This window comes from Rhinolophus sinicus, chromosome 3, assembly GCF_057876585.1.
Source record: "Rhinolophus sinicus isolate RSI-liver-muscle chromosome 3, RSI-T2T, whole genome shotgun sequence".
Lineage (NCBI taxonomy): Eukaryota > Metazoa > Chordata > Mammalia > Chiroptera > Rhinolophidae > Rhinolophus > Rhinolophus sinicus.
This window is the reverse complement of record NC_142503.1, coordinates 143,442,269-143,465,221: the sequence shown is the minus strand read 5'-3', so window position 1 is coordinate 143,465,221 and position 22,953 is coordinate 143,442,269. Positions and strand designations below refer to the sequence as shown.

At 40.7% G+C, this 22,953-nt stretch overlaps 1 protein-coding gene across 2 annotated transcripts in view; it reads left to right on the top strand.

The window, feature by feature from the left end:
- Positions 1–19,154, top strand: part of FBN1 (fibrillin 1) — a 233,149-nt gene extending 213,995 nt beyond the window's left edge. The window contains exons 57-67 of one of the 2 annotated variants that reach the window (XR_012494755.2): positions 1,815–1,940; positions 2,342–2,403; positions 2,513–2,719; positions 4,328–4,453; positions 4,714–4,836; positions 7,635–7,751; positions 8,025–8,153; positions 8,924–9,043; positions 13,718–13,949; positions 16,467–16,641; positions 17,858–19,154. Coding sequence is in view for 1 of the 2 variants with exons in the window: in XM_019730687.3 (XP_019586246.3) it covers positions 1,815–1,940; positions 2,513–2,719; positions 4,328–4,453; positions 4,714–4,836; positions 7,635–7,751; positions 8,025–8,153; positions 8,924–9,043; positions 13,718–13,949; positions 16,467–16,641; positions 17,858–18,247 (1,745 nt within the window). In the remaining variant the exon portion in view is untranslated. The remainder of the gene's footprint in view (positions 1–1,814; positions 1,941–2,341; positions 2,404–2,512; positions 2,720–4,327; positions 4,454–4,713; positions 4,837–7,634; positions 7,752–8,024; positions 8,154–8,923; positions 9,044–13,717; positions 13,950–16,466; positions 16,642–17,857) is intronic. The other variant, XM_019730687.3, reaches the window with a different exon arrangement.
- The last annotated feature ends 3,799 nt before the right edge of the window (positions 19,155–22,953 follow it).

Sequence of the window (22,953 nt, the reverse complement as noted above, 5' to 3'; positions counted from 1 at the left end):
GGCACAGCAGAGTAGAGTAGTTGCAACAGAGACCATATGGCCTGCAAAGCCTAAAACATTTACTATATATTATCCAGAATACTATAGTATTACTATTACTTACAGAAAAGGTTTCCTCACCTCTGCTTTAGATAATAAATACAGGAGAAATTATTCAAAAATTTCCACATGCATTCTTTTTCTTTTTAATTATCAGTGACATTAGAAAACATCTATTTTATGTTGTCAGTGAAGAAGCTTAAGAAACTCACTGTCCGCTTACTCTGTAAGGTATTGAATTAAACAGCCATTAAAGAGCAGACTATAAAAGCACAGAAAAAGTATGTGGATTAATGATCACATGCTGAGTCTTATGGGATCCATGGTTCTGAACCTCAGCTGGACGTTGGAATCTCGTGGGGAGCTCAGGTTCCACCCCAGATATTCTGACTTCATTGGTTTGGGCATTGGGATTTTTTTTTTTTTACCTGTTTTAACACTCTTTACATATCACCCCCTCCAACTCTCTTCTCTTTATGAGATCTCTGCCTCAGGGGTTGGAACTAATCTCAATGGGATGCACCAATGCAAGTTAAATAACTTGTTTCTAAGTAATCATCAGATAATTCTAAGAATCTCCAGCTCCTTTAATGCTTTCTTTTTTTTTTTTAAATCTGGGAGACTGAGGTGTGATTTATTGTTTCTTTTTTTTTTTTCTTTTTTTTTTTTTAATTAATTAGTTTCAGGTGCACAAGACAAAGCAAAACTTAGACGTTTATCATTTATATCCCTCACACTGTGTGAACCCCCCTCCCCCCATCCACTATCCCTCTGTACGTTCCCAAAACCTCTCACCTTCCCCTTATCCCCACCCCCCCGCCCCTCTAGCAACCCTCTGTTTTTCCTCCATGTTTCCAAAACTGTTTCTGATTAGTTCATTCACTTATTCTTTTCTTTAGATTCCGCATATAAGTGAGATCATATGGTATTTGTCTTTCTCTTTCTGACTTATTTCACTTAACATAATGTTCTCTAGGTCCATCCATGTTGTTGCAAATGGTAAGATTTCTTTCTTCTTTATGGCTGCGTAATACTCCATTGTATAAATGTACCACAGTTTCTTAATCCAGTCATCTACTGATGGGCATTTCGGTTGTTTCCAGGTCTTGGCTATTGTATATAGTGCTGCAATAAACATAGGAGTGCATAAAGATTTTTGAATTGGAGTTTTGTATTGTTTCTTAATAACATTGCTGAAGTACTACAATAAACATAATCTATATTGAATCGGAAGATTAGTTTAGACAAACTCCCTTAGGTTAAAATTATCGCAGACATTATTCTGATGAAGTATTGTAACATTTCTGTCATATGTTGATCTTAAATTTTGCTTTCCTTCACTTCAAATAATCCTTTGAGAATCCTTTTATGTACAGATACGGAAAGTTTTAAACTTTATTAAGTGAAAAATTCTAAGTGTGCATAAAATGCTATCATCTATATTTAAAAATGTAAAAATGCTATTGATTATGTTTTTAAAATGTACACACAAATATGTATGTATTCACTTGTATGTGCATAGTCAACTCTGAGAGGATACATTAGAAACTGGCAGTAGCATGGTTTCCTCCCTGGAAGGGAGTGGTGGTTGGGGGATAGGGGAGAAACAGGGACTTAGGCTGAATATGCTTTGGTACCTTCAGAATTTAGAACCAGGTGAATAGGTTACCTATTCACAAACTAAATTTTTAGAAAAAGAAAGAAAAAAAATCCATGCTTGTACAAAGTGCTCAGACGATTCCTTTTGTTTTTGGTCCTTCAATGGAACCACACAGATGAGAATGAATGTCAGACCAAGCCAGGGATCTGCGAGAATGGGCGCTGCCTCAACACCCGGGGGAGCTACACCTGTGAGTGCAATGACGGGTTCACAGCCAGCCCCACCCAGGATGAGTGCCTTGGTGAGTACATACGGCAGGATGCTTTTGTAACCCCAGCCTCCACACTGGGATGCTTGAAACCCAGATCTCTTATTTCAAATAATAGAGATTGTCAAAATGTGAGGAAAGGTTACAAATGTTCATATTTTGGAGATGACTCAATGGTTGATTGTCCATTGGGCTTAGCACACCCTGCAGCGAAATTCTTCCTTTGCTAATTGTATCACTGAATCACTTGTGTGGAATTTCTTTCTCAGCAGCCTTTTTAAGCACTTGGTGCTCAGGATGTTACCATGTGTTTCTCTGCTTCTCTCTCTCGCACATGATTATCCCCCCATGGTTCTGGGAGCAGATAGAGTTGTAACCTTGTCTAGACCGATGCCTTTCTGCTTACTTACTGAATTTCTTATTTGTTCCCTCAGATGTCATCTTTTCTCTCTCACTGCAGTTTCCAGCTTTCCCTTCTCGCTCCTTCTCACCCAGGGTAAAGTGTTACATCCCTTTTGGGTTTCCTATTCTGCCCAAATTTTTGATATCTTGATATACTCATAAAATTTCCTAAAATCCTCTTTTTCATACGATGTCCCTTTCAGACAACCGGGAAGGATACTGCTTCACAGAGGTCCTCCAAAACATGTGTCAGATTGGCTCAAGCAACAGGAACCCTGTCACCAAGTCTGAATGCTGCTGTGATGGAGGGAGAGGCTGGGGTCCCCACTGTGAGATCTGTCCTTTCCAGGATACTGTGGCTTTCAAAAAACTCTGCCCGTATGGCCGTGGATTTATGACCAATGGAGCAGGTACTTCATTCAGCCCCAAAACTTGCAGGGAATTTGTGTTATGAAAAACAGATGAGAATATGGACTCTACAATATGGACCTAGGTTGAGTTGCATAGTTGAGGTCAACAAAAATTCTTCATTATGATGTTTTAGATCTTCAAGGTCATGTTGCCAAAGTGTCCTTGGTTCACCTGATTCAGTTGTGTGTGCTTGGGTCTCTGCCTCGGCATTACAAGGAGTTCTCAACCTCTTAAACAGAGGTTTATTGTGTTATTGGTTACTCAGAATACAATTTTTAGATAAACATGACTGAATTCCAAAACTAGTACACCAATATGTACTTAGCTCTTAAAATTGACTGAAATATACTGCATGAAAGAAGTATAAACAATGCTGATATTCAAATAACACAATTGCCTCTGGGAAAAATCCAAGCTGCTTTCACCTGAGAGGGATGAGGAGGCTGTCAAGGTGAGCAAAGCAGCTCTGAAGAAGACTTTCAGGCCTAGCGACAGTAACTGCAATTCTTTTAGTTTCATAAAAGAGAAAGGAGAGAGAGATTCTGAGTTGCCTAGGAGGGAATTGGAAGAAAAAGGGGAAGAAGGAGATTAAGTAGGATTTGTGTTCATGTTAGAAAGATGTGGCTAAAGGCAGAATAACAGAACTGGATGTGGTAAAAGGTAGAACTAGATAGATGAGATGAGGTAGCCAAAACACATTTTTGATTCTTTGGAGGATGTGAAAATGAGATGATGGGAATGGCTCATTTCTTGAGATCAATGAGGGTATACTAAATTGCATTTTAGAGTAAACTTGAAAAACAATCAGGAAAAATATCAGCTCATGGCATAAAATGGTTATTTGGCAATCAAAGGCTAAGAACTCACTTGGTATTGGCACCCCATCCAGCAGTAAGGAGACAAAAGGGGCAAGTGGGGAGGACGGTGGCTTCAATGCTCAATGGTGCCTACTGACCAAACCTTTCTCCCTTGGTGGAGCTATGAGTAAGGCTCTCTGTTCCTTAGCTGGCTGTGCAAACCCAGCCTAGCAATCCACCCCGGAGCCTTGGTGCCTCTCTCACCAAAGGAGGGAGGTTTGGTCCAATTTCCCCAATATTAGGCAATTTGATATTTTTTTGGATTAACTTTAAACACAATAAAAAAGAATAGGAGAAAAAAACTATCCTGCTTATTTTGGACATGCAATATTATAATAGAAAAAAAATGAGATTTCTTTGTGAAATGGATCCACTGCTGTGATTCATTGATGGAATGTCAGCAGGAGGCAAGTTTGATGGCATGAGATGGCTCAAGGAGCTAAATACCTCTAGATGAGGTGGTTGGTCTATGGACTCAGAGGAGAAAAATAGTATAAATTTAGAAGGACAGTTATTTCTAAAGTTTTCCCCTAGCCTGATTAGTTTACCACTATAGTCTGATAAACTTATTCTTTGCCTTTCAATATAGTTACTATTACATATAAAATTTATGCTGTCATCCCTTTGGTTTAATTTCTTAGGTCCATAATATATAATAGTAACATAGCTTATTAGTATTTACACTCAAGTAACCCCTGCATATTAATATCTATTTCTTTCTTATATTAATTTCTATTGGTTAAATTACAGATATTGATGAGTGCAAGGTTATTCATGATGTTTGCCGAAATGGAGAATGTGTCAATGATAGGGGATCATATCACTGCATTTGTAAGACTGGCTACACTCCAGATATAACTGGGACTGCCTGTATAGGTAAGTACTCTATCTCTAATGGTTTACTCCGGAGTGAAAATAGTAGATTACAGCAAAAAAAATTAAAATCCTCACATTAAAAAAAAAAAGTTGAAAAAGCTTATGTAATTTCATAAGAAAACGTAAGACAATGATCAAAGCCTACACAGAGTTTACTTTTTCTTTTCTCAAAACTAAAATTCTTTGTTAGACCTGTGGGTATTGAAAAGCATTAGGCATCTTTTCAGATGGGCAGTCACACTGTATCTCTTTGATTATAGATCTGAATGAGTGCAACCAGGCTCCCAAGCCCTGCAATTTTATCTGCAAAAACACAGAAGGGAGTTACCAGTGTTCATGTCCAAAAGGCTACATTCTGCAGGAGGATGGAAGGAGCTGTAAAGGTAAAGTAGAATGTGACTTCAGCCACTCACCTGCCTCCTGGGAACAAGGTTGCATTTCTTGTGCCTTTGAAGAATCCATAGGCAAGCTGAGAGATGCTCTCCACAGGCAAGAGGTGCTTCCCTGGGGTTGGTGCCTCCATGAGGCCTCCCTGTGCTGGAGGGAAGGACACTGAGGCCAGGGAGATGGCCAACGACCAGTGGCAGCCACCATCCTCACTGTCTGCTTCCTGGGCATTCATGGAGGCCGTCCCTGAGGGTCTCCGGACCAGTTCTACAAGCCTCAGTGGGGTGGATCCCTAACTGATTACCTCCTTTTTGCTTTCTATTTATTGATTTATGAGTCAATACGTTCAACAACTTTATAGCCTAGGTCTCTAGCAGAGTCCAGCCTCAGACTAATCAGTGCCATGATCCTAGAGGACATTGTGCCTAATGAAGTAAGCACTTTGTCTACTTACTTCTGCAAAATAGGGCCATTCCTGCCCTCCCTCGAGGAAACATAAATATCACAAAGGATTAAGAAACAACACAAGTCTATGCAGAAATCCCACATCAACCAAAAGTTATCCTTTGCAAAATTCTGTCGGTGTAAACTTACTCTTGTAAACATCTGCCTCAACAATGAGAATGTCATATATTGAGTGAATAGCACAAGTGAGTCATACTTAAGGATGATTTGAAAAATGAGGGATTTGGAGAAGGTAGACCAGATGGCAGAACAAGAGTTAGAGCTTTCTGCCTTAAAGTCCTGAATGAGAAAGAGGGTAGTAAAGGAAGTTAAATGGTGGAATGGAGTAGAAATGGAGAGCAGAGAGAAGTAGGGCCCTCAGCCCCTTCCCTGTGTCTACTAGAAGGGGGAGAGTTAGGAGGCCAGTAATATAGGATGATATCATGGACAATGGCCTGAGGTTTTCCTGTGCAGCACAAATTTTACATAATCCCATTATCTGAGGGCAAGAAGTTGAGAGACCTACTCAATAATTCTGCCTATCTTAAATGAAGAGTTGCTTATTGCTTTGTTTTTCTAAAACATAGAACTTATTCTACATCTGTGGCTCACAGTGAGTCTGGGCAGTGTGAGGTTAAAACTCAGAGCCATAAACCTATTCATGTAAATGAAGAACCAAATTCAGGGGGAAAAAATTCTCTGAAAAACAAGCAAAACATATTTATTGCATTTTCTAACCTATGGAGGCAGAAAATCCTCAAAAATTTCTAGCAATTAAGAGATGAAAAAGAAAAATTAAATGTATAGTAGTAATTATGATTTTCCACAAAGTATTAAAAGCATCAGTAATACTCACTTTATGGTTTTAGGAATTCAAAAAGCAGCAGTCTGATTTTTACAGATCCACTTATAACATAAGTCCCTTTCTCCTATTTTTCTTGTAAGGTCTAAATTCTTACACATAGTTGGCATATATGACTAAATATCAAAATGCGTTTACTGTTGACATTGAAAGGAAAGAGGCTAGAAGGATGGCCCCAGTGGAAATGTGGGAGCAGAACTTCCCCGAGAGATGGGTAGGATTCAGATATGAGGAGAGAAGGGGAGAAAAGACATTCTTGGAGGTGAGAACAGCAAATGCTGTTCTGAATGTGTCGTCATTATAAAAGTGTTGTAAGAAATTGTTGAGTTGTTTCCCTCACCTGTTTGCAGGTGAGCTTCAGCGAGCATGTGATGATGTTCTAGTAAGTCCCCTTGGGTCAACAGGGGAGGCCACCCTGTTGGCAAGAGGCATACAGCTGTCAATAATGCAGAAACCAGAAAAGCAGAAAGAGACTCCCCGCCTCCAGCAGTGGAAAGGCACAGGATTGGCTCCATTTTAAGAGAAGTCAGCACAAGGAGAAACATGGGGGAGTTCTTTCAGTTTAGGTCCACTATAGATATTACTGTAGCCGGAAACTGGCACTGGTCTGCAGCTCCAAGCATAGCCTAGTGTGCAGTGATAAAAGGTCACAAGGAGGGGGCTGGGAGGAAAGGAGGGAGGGAGGGAGGGAAGGAGGGATTCCTGAATTCCAGCGATTTTTTAAAATTAAAATTCAGCTAAAAGCTGGAAAACATTTTGTATCTCTTGACGTTATTAATAGCAATGGAGTTGAGAAAGAGCCTTGAAGTTCTGGCAATGAGGAAAGAGCCCTGGTCAAAGTGGAGGATTTTACTGAGACGTGGGAAATAATGCTGGATAAATACTGTAGGCAGTTTTTGAAAGTGCTGTTGGCTTATCAGAATGAGTTTTTCTTTCCTTTTTTTCCTTCCTGATTGCTCAATTTAATTTTATCCAAAGGAGAATCTCTAAACAAAGAAGTCAGTTTGGTTTGGTTTGATTTGGTTTGGTTTGGTTGACTACCTCATTTGAGCAGAATAAAAACAGCAAACAGAAAAGAACTAAGTGAACAAATTTCCAGCCTCAGCATTTCTTTTTATATTTCAACTTGAGTAGATCTTTTTAATGCTCTGGAAATTTTTGAGAATCCCTAGTCTTTTTCTTTATTTCATAATTTTTAAAAAATTTATCTGAAATTTTTTGTTGAGGAATTCCTGCATTCCTGTAACTAAAGGGAATTGGATTTTCCTTGGATCTCCCAAAGAGCTACATTATTTCATCTAAATTGAGACCACATTTTATTTTTTGAAGCCTTATCTTCTGGGTGCTTCCTAGCCATTTGTTCTGGCTCTGTTCTGGCCAGGGTCATTTGAGACATAGACGTGCAAACTCAGAGCTGCTTCCTAGGGTGACTTCTTGGTCCCTGTGCTGCCAACTTGACCACAATGCCCTTCTTGCGTTTTCCGACAGATCTTGACGAGTGTGCAACTAAGCAGCACAATTGCCAGTTCCTGTGCGTCAACACCATTGGCAGCTTCACGTGTAAATGTCCTCCGGGATTTACCCAGCACCACACTGCCTGCATTGGTAAGGGGAAGTGGGAAAAACCCTCCATGGGGTGTAACTATTCCTTCAAGGGATTGTTTGTTAGTTCTTCTGCTGTTGGAGTCAGAAGACAAACTCAGAAAAATATAGGAGCACATGTATGTGTGTGTGGGCATGTGCACACATATACGTGAAAAGTCATTGGCCTTATTTGGTCTTTTCTAAGCGAATCACCCCCACTCTCTTCCCTTTAAGCAACACAAAGAGAGCTTCGAGGAAATGTAACCCCCTCTTGACTCCTACTGTGTCTTATAGATAACAATGAATGCACCTCTGATATCAACCTGTGTGGGTCTAAGGGCATTTGCCAGAATACTCCTGGAAGCTTCACCTGTGAATGCCAGCGTGGATTCTCACTTGATCAGAGCGGTGCCAGTTGTGAAGGTGAGTAGGGCCCACAGCTGGTGTGTCCTTGTGAGGTGGCCTGTGCGATTATCAGTACCTTCGTCGTTGTCCTCTGTGATATCATAGCTGAGCACGGGCAGGGGGAAAATCCAGCTGAAGACAATGTTTTGCCTGGTTTACACAGGTTCCATATTTTAGATATCCATCTGTTGTCTCATGTTTGATTGTGTTTATAACACATGCCTTTCCTAGGTATATCAGGGCTTTTTCTGCTCAGTTACTAATCTAATAAGGAATGACCCAGTCAAGAAAAATAGCTAGATTCCTTAATTCGATTCATCAATTTTCTGGTCTTCGGATTTAGAGTAATAAAAGATCCCCGCCCCCCCAACCCCTGCCATGTGGATTAAATACATGAAGTATAACTCTTCTGATAATATATGATTAAAAGTTTGAATTTTTTTAGAATTTTGTTTTTGTACTGACATTTTTTGGTTTCTAATTTGGGCACAAATCAGCAAATTTTTTGCACAGCTAACCCACAAAAGAGCTCTTGTGCTTCGCATTAATTTCTTCATCATTTTTAGACTTTACCAGGGATATCTGAATGTTTTTCTCCTTGGACTTATCAAAACCTCCAGAGTAGATATTCTTAAAGTCTGGGGTGGTAGAATAATTTTTCAGGGGTCCAATTTCTTATTAAACTTGCCTTTCACTTTAACATACATGTAAACATTACATCAGAGGATGCCTCTGACACAGACACAAGTGGTGATGTGGCTTCCAGACGACTCTACCTTCTTTTCCAGATGTGGATGAGTGTGAAGGAAACCACCGCTGCCAGCACGGCTGCCAGAACATCATTGGGGGCTACAGGTGCAGCTGCCCCCAAGGCTATCTCCAGCATTACCAGTGGAACCAGTGTGTTGGCAAGTAGTTTTTCCTTGTTAGCAAGATGAATTGCTATAAACTTCTGGAGTCAAAGTGCCACTTTCTTCCTGAAAACTTGAACTTGTCACTGCAGCAACAAATACTCATTTAAAATTGCCCTAACCTGGGTAAAACCAGAAGGAAGGTATCACCTTTGCAAATAGCAAAATGAGACAAAAATAATGATACAGGGTCCTTTTGAGGGCATTCGAAATGAATTTTTTTAATTCAATTTATTGACTCCCAGTATCACCCTGCCCTTCTGTTACATAGCTAGTCATTGGCCCACACTTGATCTCTATTCACATCAGGAGCTAACAAAATCCTACTTCTGACTGAAAAATAGCAGCCAGCCAGAGACTAATATGAGTGACTTTGGGCCTGAAGGTGCAAAAGTGGTTCCATGCAGATCTACACATGTTTGAGGCAGAGGGCAAGCAGCAGACACACCAATTTTTTTCAGGATTGCTAAATTCTTTCAAAAATTAAAGAGACCCACAGACTCTCTCATTAAAATTGAAATTATATCATTTTTGACTCCACAGTGTCATGGGAAAGTAGCTCTAATGCACATCAGAGAATCCAAACATTGCGAGTATGGAGGGACCCCAGATCCATCTAACAGCCCAAGTTCTTTGTTTTACTGTTGAGGACCCAGAAACCCAGGGAGGAAAGGAAATCTGTCCTTACCAGTTCTTTTGTGACATTCCTGGAACTAGAACCCAAGGCTCTTAACTTCCTGATTTAGGGTTGCCTTTCAAGCATCACAATCACACGTCTTTTCCACTCAGAAAGTATCTACAGAGCACACGTGGTGCTTGGGTGACCTGTTCTCGCTGTCACTCTTGGATACAGAGCCCTCCTTAGCAAAAACGCAGAGAATTCCTGCGTCCTGCAGGGCGGGCTACTCTGTGTTGAGATGTTTCACTTCAAGTGAAGACACATCTGGTGTGTTTTCATTCATCAAAATTATGTCTCTGTCATCTGGTTTGATTACTTACAAGACACAGTTTTGCAGAAGTGAGTAGGATTGGCTAAAATGACCCCAGTGCCAGAGGAGTTTAGACTGCATATCTTGCTGATCAGCTGTCAGGTTTTAATAAAAATGCCTTTGTTCATTATCAGCTCAGAGAGGTCTTGGGTTTTAATCACCAGTTTCTGACAATGTTCACAGAACTTCCAGAGTGAGCTTTGTTTATTCAGTACCCAGTATGTAAAAGCCTGTCAGCCCTTATTATGTTGATTCCTTGAATGAAATTGGAGCTGTGGGGTAAAGGATAAGTGGTGAGGTCTGCCATTCTGGCACTTACCCTTCTCTCCTTGTCTTCCATCCGAGGAGAGTAGAGATGGCCAGGTTGCCTGGACATTCTATTTGGTCCCCATGAAGGTAATCTCCTGGCTGGGAGTTACAGAGCAATAAGTCAATTAAGAAGCCAGATGAGGTTGGGGGAGGCTGGTGCCCAAAATATACCAGTCCAAATTGGGCTCATAATTCTTGAGAATTACAGTTATCCAGAATGAGTGTTGCCTTGGGCAAGGATGGCTTCCCATTCTTGGTGACCCATTCCCAGCTCTTGGGTGACCCCTGCCTGGATCCTCACTACTAGGCAGTCTTAAGTTTCCTCTCAGAAGATGGATGGGTTTGGGGTCAGGGGCAACTGGATTTCATTGCTTTCTAAGAAATATCAAACTTCCCGCTTATGGTTGGAGTTGACCCTTTTTGACCTAAAGAAAATTAGTAAATGCCCATCCTACATTTTGGAATTCTCCTAGTGGTTCTCCCTTAACACCACAACTAACATACGCTTATGCAAACCAAAGGCCAAAACTTTTGATTTTAGAGGTCAGAGTGGGCAGCTTTCAATCTGCTTTTCTGAATATTTCAGGTGTTTCAGTAAAATTAGAATGGTACATTTTTATAGAAAGAAAAAACCCTCACCACTTTTAAGTATTGAAGATTTTGGAGTGTAGAAAAATTCTTGTGGAACCACTTGCACCAGGGTACACAGGATGAAAAAGGTCAGGAAAAGTACAAAACATGTTAAATCGTGGTGTTTGCATATTGATTAAAAAGGGTGAGTGCACAGAGTATTTTCAACCTGTAAACATTGAACATTTGCCAATTTCTTATCTTAATTCATGTTCCACTCTACCCCACCTCTCCAACCTAGATACGCAAGTTTAATTTAAACTTTATTAGATTCTCAGGGAGGAAAAAAAAGTAAAATAAAATAGAAAAGAATGTGAAAGGGGAGAGGGAGAGTTATTGACTGGAATAGATATTTATGGTAACTCATATAGATGTTCAAAGTTTAAAAGAACCTTAGAGATGATCTACTCTGACCTTACTCATAATATATAAATCCTTTCCAACCTCCCTAGCCATCCAAGTTTCACTTGGATATCACCCTGAAGGGCACTCACTTTCTAAGAGAGGCCGATCTATACATAGAAAACATTAATTTTTAGAAATGTCTTTTTCGTAGAGAATGAACTTTTCCTCCTTTGAACTTCTTACCATCTGTCCTATTTCTGCCCCTTAGAACAAAACAGAATACATCTGAGCTCTATATTGACTGGTCTTTTCCTACATATATCCATGCCTTAGAGGTTTATCAGTCAGAGTCCCAGCAGGAAACAAATGACTGAGCCCAACGTAAAGCTCAGGACAGGGAGAGGAGTAGAGAGCAGGTAGGAAGTCTGGAGACGGACATGGAGGGGCAAGGAGAAAATATCCAGCCTGGGGAGATTCTCTCCACCAAAGTAAACACCCTTGAGTCTTCATTCATTCATTCTTTGGTGCCCACCGTATCCACTGGTCTCGATGGCATACCTCATCTCTAATTTACAATACAGGGAAAAGAACACAGGAGATATTTAATTATTTTTGACCTAGGAACCCTGGAGCCTAAGTGACCTTGGGTGGGTACTTGGGTCCTTGGATATAAAAGATCCTCAAACAGACTCAGAACTAGGCACTAAGCCATAGCAGTCAGCTCAGTGAATGGCTTTCTTATTGTGTATCTACTTCTTCTCCTTGTAACCACACATAGGAAAGGAGGGAAGGAGCCAGAGGGAAAGAAGGAAGGGAGAAGGCAGGAAGGAAAGGAGGGAGGGAGGGAAGGACGGAGGTAGGAAGGGAGGATATTCTATATATGCAAACACCCTTCCCCAAGCATTTTTACCCACTTATTTCCCTAATTTAAAAAAACAGATATTTTCTTAGAAACCATTTTGTCTTTATAAATGAATGAAAAGGTCTTTCTAAGAATTAAAGTTTTCCATATGTAGCAAATAAGGTAACACTAATTAAAGGAGAAAGGAAGTACCAGTTTAAAAGGAGGCAAGTCTGTTGAGATACATTGTGGTACAGAGAAAAGCAGGTGGCTTTGCAGTCAGACAGTTCTGGATGTGTGTATGTGCCCTACTGGACATCGCGGAGGGGTTTTCTCAGCCTCGCTTTCTTCATCTGTAAAACAGGTAGTATAATACCTACCTTCCGCGATTGTTAGGAAGGTTGAATAACTGAATGTGATGCACCTAGTATCCTATCTGTCAGCTATTAGACGTCTTATTAGACGCCTTATTAATGTTAATTACCTTCTCCTTCTCCCTCCTCCTCCCTTCTATTGGAAGTAAGTATTTGCTAATGTGAGGAGAAGGCCAATCTACCCGCATTCAAAATGAACATATGCCTGAAAATGAGCTGCAGCAATTAAGTAACATCCTACGGGCAAGCTTCCAACCTGCCCTACAAAGGCAGGTCTGCAAAACTATACTGGAGATTTCAAAAGTATGTAAATTAGATATAATGAGAAACTTGATGTTTTCTCCTTTTGGGTTGATTTTTAGAAGTTCAACTTTTTCCCCCCTGTTTATTACTATCAGACTTGGCAGGTCCCTGTGGGTAGCCGGTCTGCAGCATCTGTCTCTCTTGTGGGTTTTCCAGAATTATTGCTCACGAAGTTTGCACAAATCTCTTCCAGCCATACTTAGCTTTCAACACGGCCCAAACTCTCTGGGCGGGAGACTGGTTTGGATGGATAAGGGGGCCCATTCAGAGATGGGAGCAGACATACCAGAAGGCACTATTCATCTCCAGAACAAGCACCGGGGGCTTTTGCAGATTTTTGAAAAGGAAGTCCAAGTGGGGCAGACATTACCTGCAGGATGTCAGCCTTTGCCAGCCCCACACATCCTGAAAAAGGAGGACTAAGAAAGCAACCTCCAGGAACATGGTTGGTCTTTGCTTTGGAGATAGTCGTCCCATTGCACAGAGAACTGCCTGATTCCTTCCCTCTCACCCTGAGCCCTGAATCTTAGCTATGAACTGGCCCCGTGTTCATGGGGTGCTCACGTGGAACACAACATACTAGTGTTGGCTTCAGGTGAGAACTGGAGTCTTTCTGGCCTCAGATGCCAGTCTCTAATTCGCTCAGCCTGGTACGTTGGACCTCATCGACCACATTTGCTCACCACATAGCAAAAGCCACGTCTATTTCCATATCTTTCTCTCCTGTTCCTCGTCTCATCCCATCCACCTCAATCTGCCTCACCTTCCTCTGAGCCGAGCCGAGGGCCAGATGGCCAGCAGCCAGTGGCCTGATGCAGACTCCTGAATAGAAACGTCTGGCCGGTATCACATTTACCTTGTCTTCTGGTTCCCCCTGCAGATGAAAACGAATGCCTCAGTGCTCACATTTGTGGGGGAGCTTCCTGTCACAACACCCTGGGGAGCTACAAATGCATGTGCCCTGCCGGCTTCCAGTACGAACAGTTCAGTGGAGGATGCCAAGACATCAATGAATGTGGCTCTTCGCAGGCCCCCTGCAGCTATGGCTGTTCCAATACTGAGGGCGGCTACCTATGCGGCTGTCCACCAGGTTACTTCCGAATTGGCCAAGGGTAAGCTCTGCCATCCATGGGCCTGCTTGGAGACTCTCTCATTCATAATGTGAATAAGTATATTCAACTCAAAACGACCTAGCCTCGTAAAGGGAACCAGACTCTTTATAATCCTTGAGTTTATTCCAGTTAGCTTTGCAGAGGATTTTTATTTGAAAGGAGACATCTAAATTTCTGGAAATTCATAGAATGGCAAACAAAATAATGAAACTACGTTGTAAACGCCTCAATGTGTGGCTCATTCTCTTGATCTTCACATTTTCTTGGAAAGTGATTCATTTCTGAGGAAATAGGGGGATTGGCCCCTGGCAGACCTGGGCTCCCGCTGCACGTTGCTGCTTCACCCTGCGTCCTGGGCAAGCAGGATGCCATCTGGACTTAAAATGCCTTCTTGTCCAACTCTGTTAGGATAAATAAAAAAGATACCTTTTTTGTGAGGTTCTCTACGGTTTTAAAGTATATTTTACATGTCAGACTTAAATTTACACTAAAAATTACCAAAAGAGCATTAAAATGAGAGTTAAAATAACTGTATTTTCCAGGTAAAATACTTGTATGCGTGAGAGTTGGGACAGGGAAAACCTATTTTTCTTTCACTCAGTGTTTTAAAAGTTTAGTGGTCAGTTTTCCCTGCTGAGTTGATCTGGACTTGGATGTCTCTCTAGTTTTGGCTGTCCTGTGAAGGGTTTCAAATTGTAACTTTTTAATTAGGAACACGCAGACATTAAATATGCATACACACATATACTCCCACTCACACATACAGCCCCACATACAAAGTTACATATTCCACAACATACACATACACATATTTGTCAAATTATAAATTGAGTTGTCTTTGATTTCTTGACACAAATGTCAAGCAATTCATTTTGGGTCTTTGTCGACTTGAAGGTAAAAGAATGTTTCATGGGAAGCACACAGAATGCAAGCCGTAGGACGCAAATTCCCAGATGTTTGTATCTGACTCTCAAGAGACTCATTCTTTGTAAGTTTAATGCCAGAACCTTTTTCCCAGCAAAGATTGTGACACTCCACACTGGCTTCTGGCCAGTGGAGCTTTGTAGTCACACTTCTTGTAAGTGGTATTCCAAGGATATGGAAATACTGGGAAGGCGTTCTGAGAAAGGAACCAAAGCCTGCAAATTGGGGATTTGCCTTCAATAATTTAATCATCACGTGAATGTATACACACACACACACACACACACACACACACACACAGGATGAACATTTGTCATTTCATCCATTTTTATTGTTTCTACACATTTCATGTTGTAAGATAAAGGAACAGGAGAGGAAATGTATTGGGCTCTGGAAAGGTTGCAGAAAATAGTAGGAACCCATAGATTGCTGGAAAATACAAAAACATATTCTGCTCATTGGAATTATATATTGAATCTTAAAGGCATAAAGGAAGATGAGTTAGAAAGAGCAGGACAACTAATAGAGAAAAAGAGATAAATACTATTTGGTCTACCTTATGATCCATTAACAGAAATCTACCCATTTGTAACAGATTTGGCTTTGCTATGAATCACTAGAGTGGACCAGACCCCAAAATAAAGATTCTCTTAGTCATTCGGATATTTCAACATATTTTGAAAGGGGAGCCTAGTAGATACATTCCAAGCAGCCTATGAAATAGTAAGCAGAATAAGAAAACATGGTACTTGTGAAACATGCAAGTCTCCCTCTATAACTTGGCTTTCATAACTGAGAGGCAAAGAAAAACAGCTGAACTAGTTCTCTCTTGGGCATGGGTTTGTTTGTCCAGCCTCACATGAGTCAGAGCCAATGGCCCTAGTGGTTTTAAATGACTTGAAACAATTTCCCACAGTTGGGCAAGCTCTGATACATGTGTTTTATACATTGCATAGCTTTGCAGTTTATCTCTATATCAACCTCAGGTGTCAACTACAGCTTTCTTTGAGTCTTCAGTAGCTTCAGCCAAAATGAGAGGTCAAATAATAGGAGGGACTGCTCAGAAGCTGGAGTTACGAAGGCCGGTGAGAGTGGCATGGTGAAAGTAGAGGTGGCAGTGATAGTATCAGTTAAGTGGGAAGAGGGTAAGGAATTGAATAGTGATGCCTTGTGCCTTTCTCACTCCTGTGGAGCCTGTTTCATTAGAAAAAAAAAGACATTTTAATCTAACCTCCCAAATCACATGGTCTCTCTTATCCCCTGTTCTTCTCTTGTTTCCACTCCATGTCCCTTCCCTAGCATAAGTATAGCAAAACACCTGCCACATTGGGTTTGGGGAATGAATGGGCAAATCAGTGTACAAAAGAGGGCCTTGAAGATAGGGGAAAGAAATCAATAAACTCAGGAAACTTAACAGGCCAAGCACAGAAGTCTTCAGTATGGTTCTTAGAACTGGGCAATTATTCATCCAATAGACAAATCGTCAAGGGCTGAATGTCACCAGGCAGGGGCCAGGCTTCACCAAAACTCTCACGCCATTTCCCTTATTGTCCACTTCTCATGAAAAATGTCTGTGCTCTCCTTCTACCACAGGCACTGTGTTTCTGGAATGGGCATGGGCCGAGGAGGCCCAGAGCCACCTGCCAGCAGTGAAATGGATGACAATTCTCTGTCCCCAGAGGCTTGCTATGAGTGTAAGATCAACGGCTACCCCAAACGGGGCAGGAAACGGAGAAGCGCCAATGAAACAGATGCCTCCAACATTGAGGTAGGTCAGAAGTGGTTTCTCCCGATGTCTCCTATTGCAGAAAGGCTTTCCAGATTCCTGTGGTTTCCTCCAAGGATGCTCCCAAGTGAGCACAGTCTCCCTGGGGAGAAAATCCAGACATTCTCTGAGCTCTGGGCTGTATTTTGTAAGAGTCTGTGGGGCTTTCTGGAGTTTCTTGATGCTTTTAGGGAGTGGCCATTCGAAGGTTTTCACATATTTGCTCATTTCCTCTGTCTCGCCAAAAAGAAACTCAAACACCCACCCAAAGTCTGCTGAAAGGACGAAGTCTGAGAACCAGGACAGCAAGTGGGCAGAATAGTGAAGTGACATAGTGCTCCCTACATGTGGCCGCCAAGTTCTAAAAGCTAGAGGCTCCTCTCCTGAAAAGAGCCATGTGGAGTGTGAGGGAACTTGGACTCTAGACAAAAACAACATGGAGCTCAAGCAGCCTGGTTTTCTTTGCCTATGGCTGCTGCAGCCTTTCTGTCAACTCAGAAATGCGCAGATATTCACCCAAGCCTCTGGCTCTCGGCCTGGAGAATCCGGCACATCTGGTCCCAGAGAGGCAAGCAAGAAGCCAGGTGAAAAGCATTGAATATTAGCAGATCTTCAGAGTCAGGAAGTAGGTTCCTAGGTGTGTCCTTCAGAGGGAACGGTTTTGCATCAGTGAACAACATTGAAATAGACTGCTTCTTTCTTAGCATCCACGCTGCAACACATCCGCTGTGGTTTGGGAAATGAGATAAGTCTTTGGAGGGAAAATAATCTATTACAACACTGGTTCTCAAACTGAGTGTGCGTCTGAATCATCTCAAAGGCTTATTCAAACGGATTTCTGGGAGACATCCCCAGGGTTTCTGATTCAGTAGGCCTCAGGTGTCGCCGAAAATTTGCATTCAACAGATTCCCAGGTGATGTTGATGCTGCTGGTCCAGGGACCACACTCTGAGACTACCTGAGTTAAAAGACTTACAGATACAAGCGATTGGACTTACATCTTGACATAAGTTTAGTATTTTTTAGTATTATAAATATGTGCCAACTTAACACGTTTGTGGTTTAAACAAAACATTTTATGACTATGCCTTTTCAACGTAATATATACAACATGAGAAGAAAGTTGTATGAATGTGAGAGTCGAGTCACTTTTTCTTTAATATGGGAAATAAGTGGCATATTTACATTTTATTTAACACATTGCCATGTGCCTTTCCAGGATCAGCCCGAGACAGAAGCCAATGTGAGTCTTGCAAGTTGGGATGTTGACAAGACAGCCATGTTCGCTTTCAATATTTCCCACATCAGTAACAAGGTCCGAATCCTAGAACTCCTTCCGGCCCTCACAACTCTGACGAATCACAACAGATACTTGATTGAATCTGGAAATGAAAATGGCTTCTTCAAAATCAACCAAAAGGAAGGGATCAGCTACCTCCACTTCACAAAGAAGAAGCCAGTGGCTGGAACCTATTCATTACACATCAGTAGTACTCCACTTTATAAAAAGAAAGAACTCAATCAGCTAGAAGATAAATATGACAAAGACTACCTCAGTGGTGAACTGGGTGATAATCTGAAGATGAAAATTCAGATTTTGCTTCATTAATTCACCATCCAGAGACCAAATAATTAAAAAACAAAGATAGATAGGTAGAACTGAATTTCCCCCCAGTCAGAATCTTCATATCATAGGTACAACCTTTCACCACATAAATTTCTATAAATAAGCACTATTCTTGTATTACAAAAGCAAGGTACAGGTGACTACCCTAGTTCAAAACAACCACTTTCTCAGGCTTCTCATGTGTAGCTAAGCTACCTTGTTATATGTGTTGATTCTTGAAAACTGGGATGTGTATTTCCATTGGGGGTTGGCCATTCATACTCATGTGCCATCCTTCTAACAGATGTACAGGAATGTGCTCTCAATTGATGGACTGTTCTATTCTTTTCAAATTTTAAACTTTGCTTCTCCAAATACAAGTACTAGGTTGGCCATTTCTAATATCTATTTGGTGCTAGTAAATTCTCAAACTAGATTCATAAATGCACTGTAATATTTACACAACTTAGAAACCAAATTGCAAGTATTCAGCTCAGATACTTCATTAATTTCAATCAACCAAAGTTAGTTCAGTAGCTTATCTCAGTTATGAGTATAATACATTACATGTAAATTAAGTGTGTGTATACTGTAATCGTGCTATTTTTTATCATTGAAACATTTATAAACTAGAATAATAATGCCCTTAAACTGAGGGCTTGTAATGGTGCTTATTAAGACCAAAGACTTGTTAAATGTGTACACCAAGTGGTATTGAAATTTCTGTGACTGGCCCGCACGTGCATGGAGGTCTGGGCGGACCAGGAAACAGCCTCAGCAGTCAGAGGATCACCAGTGCATCCTTCATCACACTTGTGCAATCTGCCAAGATTACCCTCGGTCATTCTTGTCCACAAGGGGTCCATGTCATAAATGTCACAATAAAACAGTCTCTTCTTTTTTTAGTGTACCCCTTGGCTTTGTGTTCTTGCATGGATTTGGGATTGAAAGGGCGATTCTGGAGGCTAAATAAAGTCTCCTGAATTTAAATTACCCTGGGTCTGTTAGTTACAGCTTCTAAAGGTGCCAAATGTATAACCACTAGAAGAAAATTTAACATAGTTGAGTCAATCCCTTGTTTTATAATTAATTAAAGACAGCAGCATTATTTCTCGCCAATAAGAAATTTAGATTGTAGCATCATTTCTAAAACATGACCTAATTACTCCAGTGACTTTTAAACTGCTAGATTTAAGTGCTTTAAAATATCAAGTTTAGTCATTGTCTTAGAGCACATGCATTTCATTAAAAAAGATTTATCATGCCCCCTCCCCTCAAATATACACACAGTGTTGGCAAGCCTTAGGTGTTCCATCCTTCTTTTTCCCCTAAACATCTGTTGTTAGTCAGTGCTAGTCTAATTACAAAGGGATAATTCCAAATTGAATCCAATTGAATGCTATAATTCTTGTTTTCTGAATGTCATAATTTGAAAATGCAGTTTTATTTTTATGTGCAATATTGAATATTTAACAATTAAGCTCAACTAATATGAGATGATTTTTAAAATCCCTAAGGCCAGTAAAGTAAAGGGTAATGAAAATAAAGGTGAAATGAGATTGCTGCATGAAAGAAACCATACAAGACACAGACAAGTCCTCTCAAAATCTTCAAAGAACTAAACTAAAGAGGAAGGAGTGGGTATATTCCAGAAGACAAAAACCAGGGTCAGTTGGTGTAAAGCTCAGTTTATCACACCTTCCTAGTTTGGAGCTACCTTCTGAGAGAAGGGGTTTCCCTGCAATGTGGTGAGTTCCCTGTCGCTACTAGCTAGAGGGTTTCGGTTCAGGCTTAATGGCAGCCAGTGGACAAGGATGATTTCTTATACCTAACAGGCCGTGAACATCTTAAGGTATTTTTTGTTGTCTTTTATTTTGCCATTCAAAAAAGATCTTGCTCATAATAGGTACTCAACAGAGATGATTCAAAGGGCTATTTTGGAAGGTATTTGTATCTTGGTTAGGAAGTTAAAATATGTCTCAAAATTTTCTTCTAACTCAGTGCCTATGGTTCTTGATGGAAGTGGACTAAAATTGTTAGAGAAGAATATATAGCATATGGTGAACAACAGTTTGCATATGGAAAATGTCTGATAATTTAACCAGAACTGCATTATATTCAATAATGGATTTTCTTTATAACAAACAACAGAAAAAAAAAATAGAGTTGGCACATAGTAAATCGCTTTGATATTTTTAATAGTCTCAGTCTGGATTTTATTTATTTCAGAGCCAACAATTTTCAACAGCATATTTTCCATGTTTCTGACTGTAATGAAACATTTTCCTCATTGTTCCATTGTAAATATTTCTCTTGTTGGAACCCTTTTAATCCCAACATTTAAACCTGTACCTTTTAATTGTTCGTGACCTCTCAATCTTACTTTCAGTGGTTGAAGAACTTGGTTTTTGTAAATCTCTCAGAAGCTTGAAAACGTCTTGTCTCTATCCCCCAGCCCATTTCATTTGCCAATAATTACTTTGTAAGTAGGGTTGAAATGAACTCAGCTGGCCTTGTGAAATGTTAAACTTGCACAAACAACTACATTTTTGTTCAACAAATAGCACTTTACTCAGCCAAAATTGCTTTGGACATTGCCATTACAAATACTGTTAAACTTCAGAAATCATGTTTGTAAATTAGGTGAGCCAAAATAAAGGACAATTAGATTGGTACTACATTAGTATACTTAAAAGTTATATACCTATAAACTCTTAGAAATTTTAAAATCACAGTTAGCTTTGTCCACAGAATGTACTTTATTCTGATTTTAACTCTAGTTCTTTGACGTATATTAAAAATGTAATTATTAAATGGTTTAGGATATTGTTTTTAAATGCTAGAAGATTATTACTGGGAGAAAGATCAGTTTTCCAATACATAGCTGAAGTCAAAGTTATTTCCCCTTGCCAATTTTAAATAACACTTGGTTAAAAATAGAAAAAAAAGAAAACCAATTTACTTCATTAAACTTTTTGAAACCTAATGTGAGTCTAACATTATGTATTGTTAGGAAAGGATTCTCAATATTCTTCTGAGTTTAGGATCAGAGAGAAACAAGAAGGCTGTGAATTTAATTTTGCAAATTTCCATGTGTATCCATGACTGGTTTCACTTACAGGATTGGGTCTCAATGAAAGGTTCTGACATTCTCACAAATGTCTATATAAAAATGAGGGTCTTGTACATTTGACATCCGACATACATTTGGCAGGACCTGGCAATATCACAAAATCTGTTATTTCAACTAACGGCTAATGAATCCAAAATGGGATTTTTGGCAAACAAAGTCATAAACCTCTCTTTAGGACATGGGCTGTTTCACATCCTTGATCCAAGCCTGAATTATGACCTCTACAAATGGATGTCAGTTTTATTTTTACCCTTGGACAGTAGAAGGTGCATCCTCTTTAATTCAACGAAGTCATAGCAGGTAAGGGGGTGTGAATTTCCACTAGCTCAACTCTGCTTTCTTTCTATCCATTGTTATTTTTGTTCCACATAAAATAATATTCATTGTTATTTTTGATCCCTGTGTCTAGTCCCATTTCATAAATAAAAGCAGTATTAACCACTCTTTTGCCCCATAAGGTTGGTTACAGTGTCAGAAGGCATTACACTTAGTATTTCTAGAATCCTTAGCTTAGGTCAAAGTTAAGCAACACCAAGGTAGAGACATTTGGCAGAAAGCAGCTGCTCCATTGAGGAGTTCCTGGGTAACTTCCATACCCCACCTGATGTGTTCTTTGCAGCTGTGCTGGGAGTTGCAGAAATCAGAAGAGGTCTGTTTTCCTTTTAATGTAAAATTCTCTCTGGGGGAGAATTAAGTCAGACGTGGATGATTCAGCTTTTTCTTCTCCTGGAAATGGAGACATTTGAAAACATCCTGATGATAATCACACACCCCATCGAGCCCACCAGCCATGGACAGGAAGAAGTCACAGTCTGGTGTTGTTGTGTTTGCACGGTGAGCTCTGCTCGAGGTGTCCCCAACAGCTCTGCGGGGTAGTAGGCCAGACCTGTCAGGAAACATTCATGGGACTTGATATATCAGAATTTCAAAGGCCTGACAGGCTGGATTGGGGTTGCGTCTGTGTGTTTTTGTTGCTACATGAAATCACCATGGTGTGTTGTTCAACCTTTCTGTCTTCGGTCACACCAAGATTATCCCCCTTCAGTGTGTTCACTGCACCTCTCTAGGGCAGTCCCATGATCCCACGCCAGTGATCCCAGGTAGGGTTGCCAGGCCCTCTGAGGCCTGCTGCTTCCTACACATCTGTAGATTTACAGTAGCAGGCTGTCTTGTGGGGCATTCACAGTGAGCGTTGAGCGTGGGAGTCAGTCTGCTTGGGACCCAGCTCCCTGAGAGCAGATGGCTTCCTGATCATGCCCAGCTGGTCCATGTCCACCCACACTGGCCTCACGTCCACCGGGACAGGACAGGGAAGCTGGGGCCACCATACCTAAAGGCTTGTTGCGCTAGGTCTCAAGTGTTTCTTCTCAGGGTCCGTGATTCTTAGTTCACAGAATTTTGACCTCTCCCTGTCTTATGAAGAAATTCACTGAGAGTTCAGTTTGGTCCAGAGGTCCTCAGGAGCGCCTGGTTCAGAATCCTGACACTTCAGGAAATCTGAGGTCAGAAAGCTGTGTTCAAGTCTTATTTCCCTTTCGAAGTTATTTGGCCAAGGCAGCATCTCCTTGATATCTCT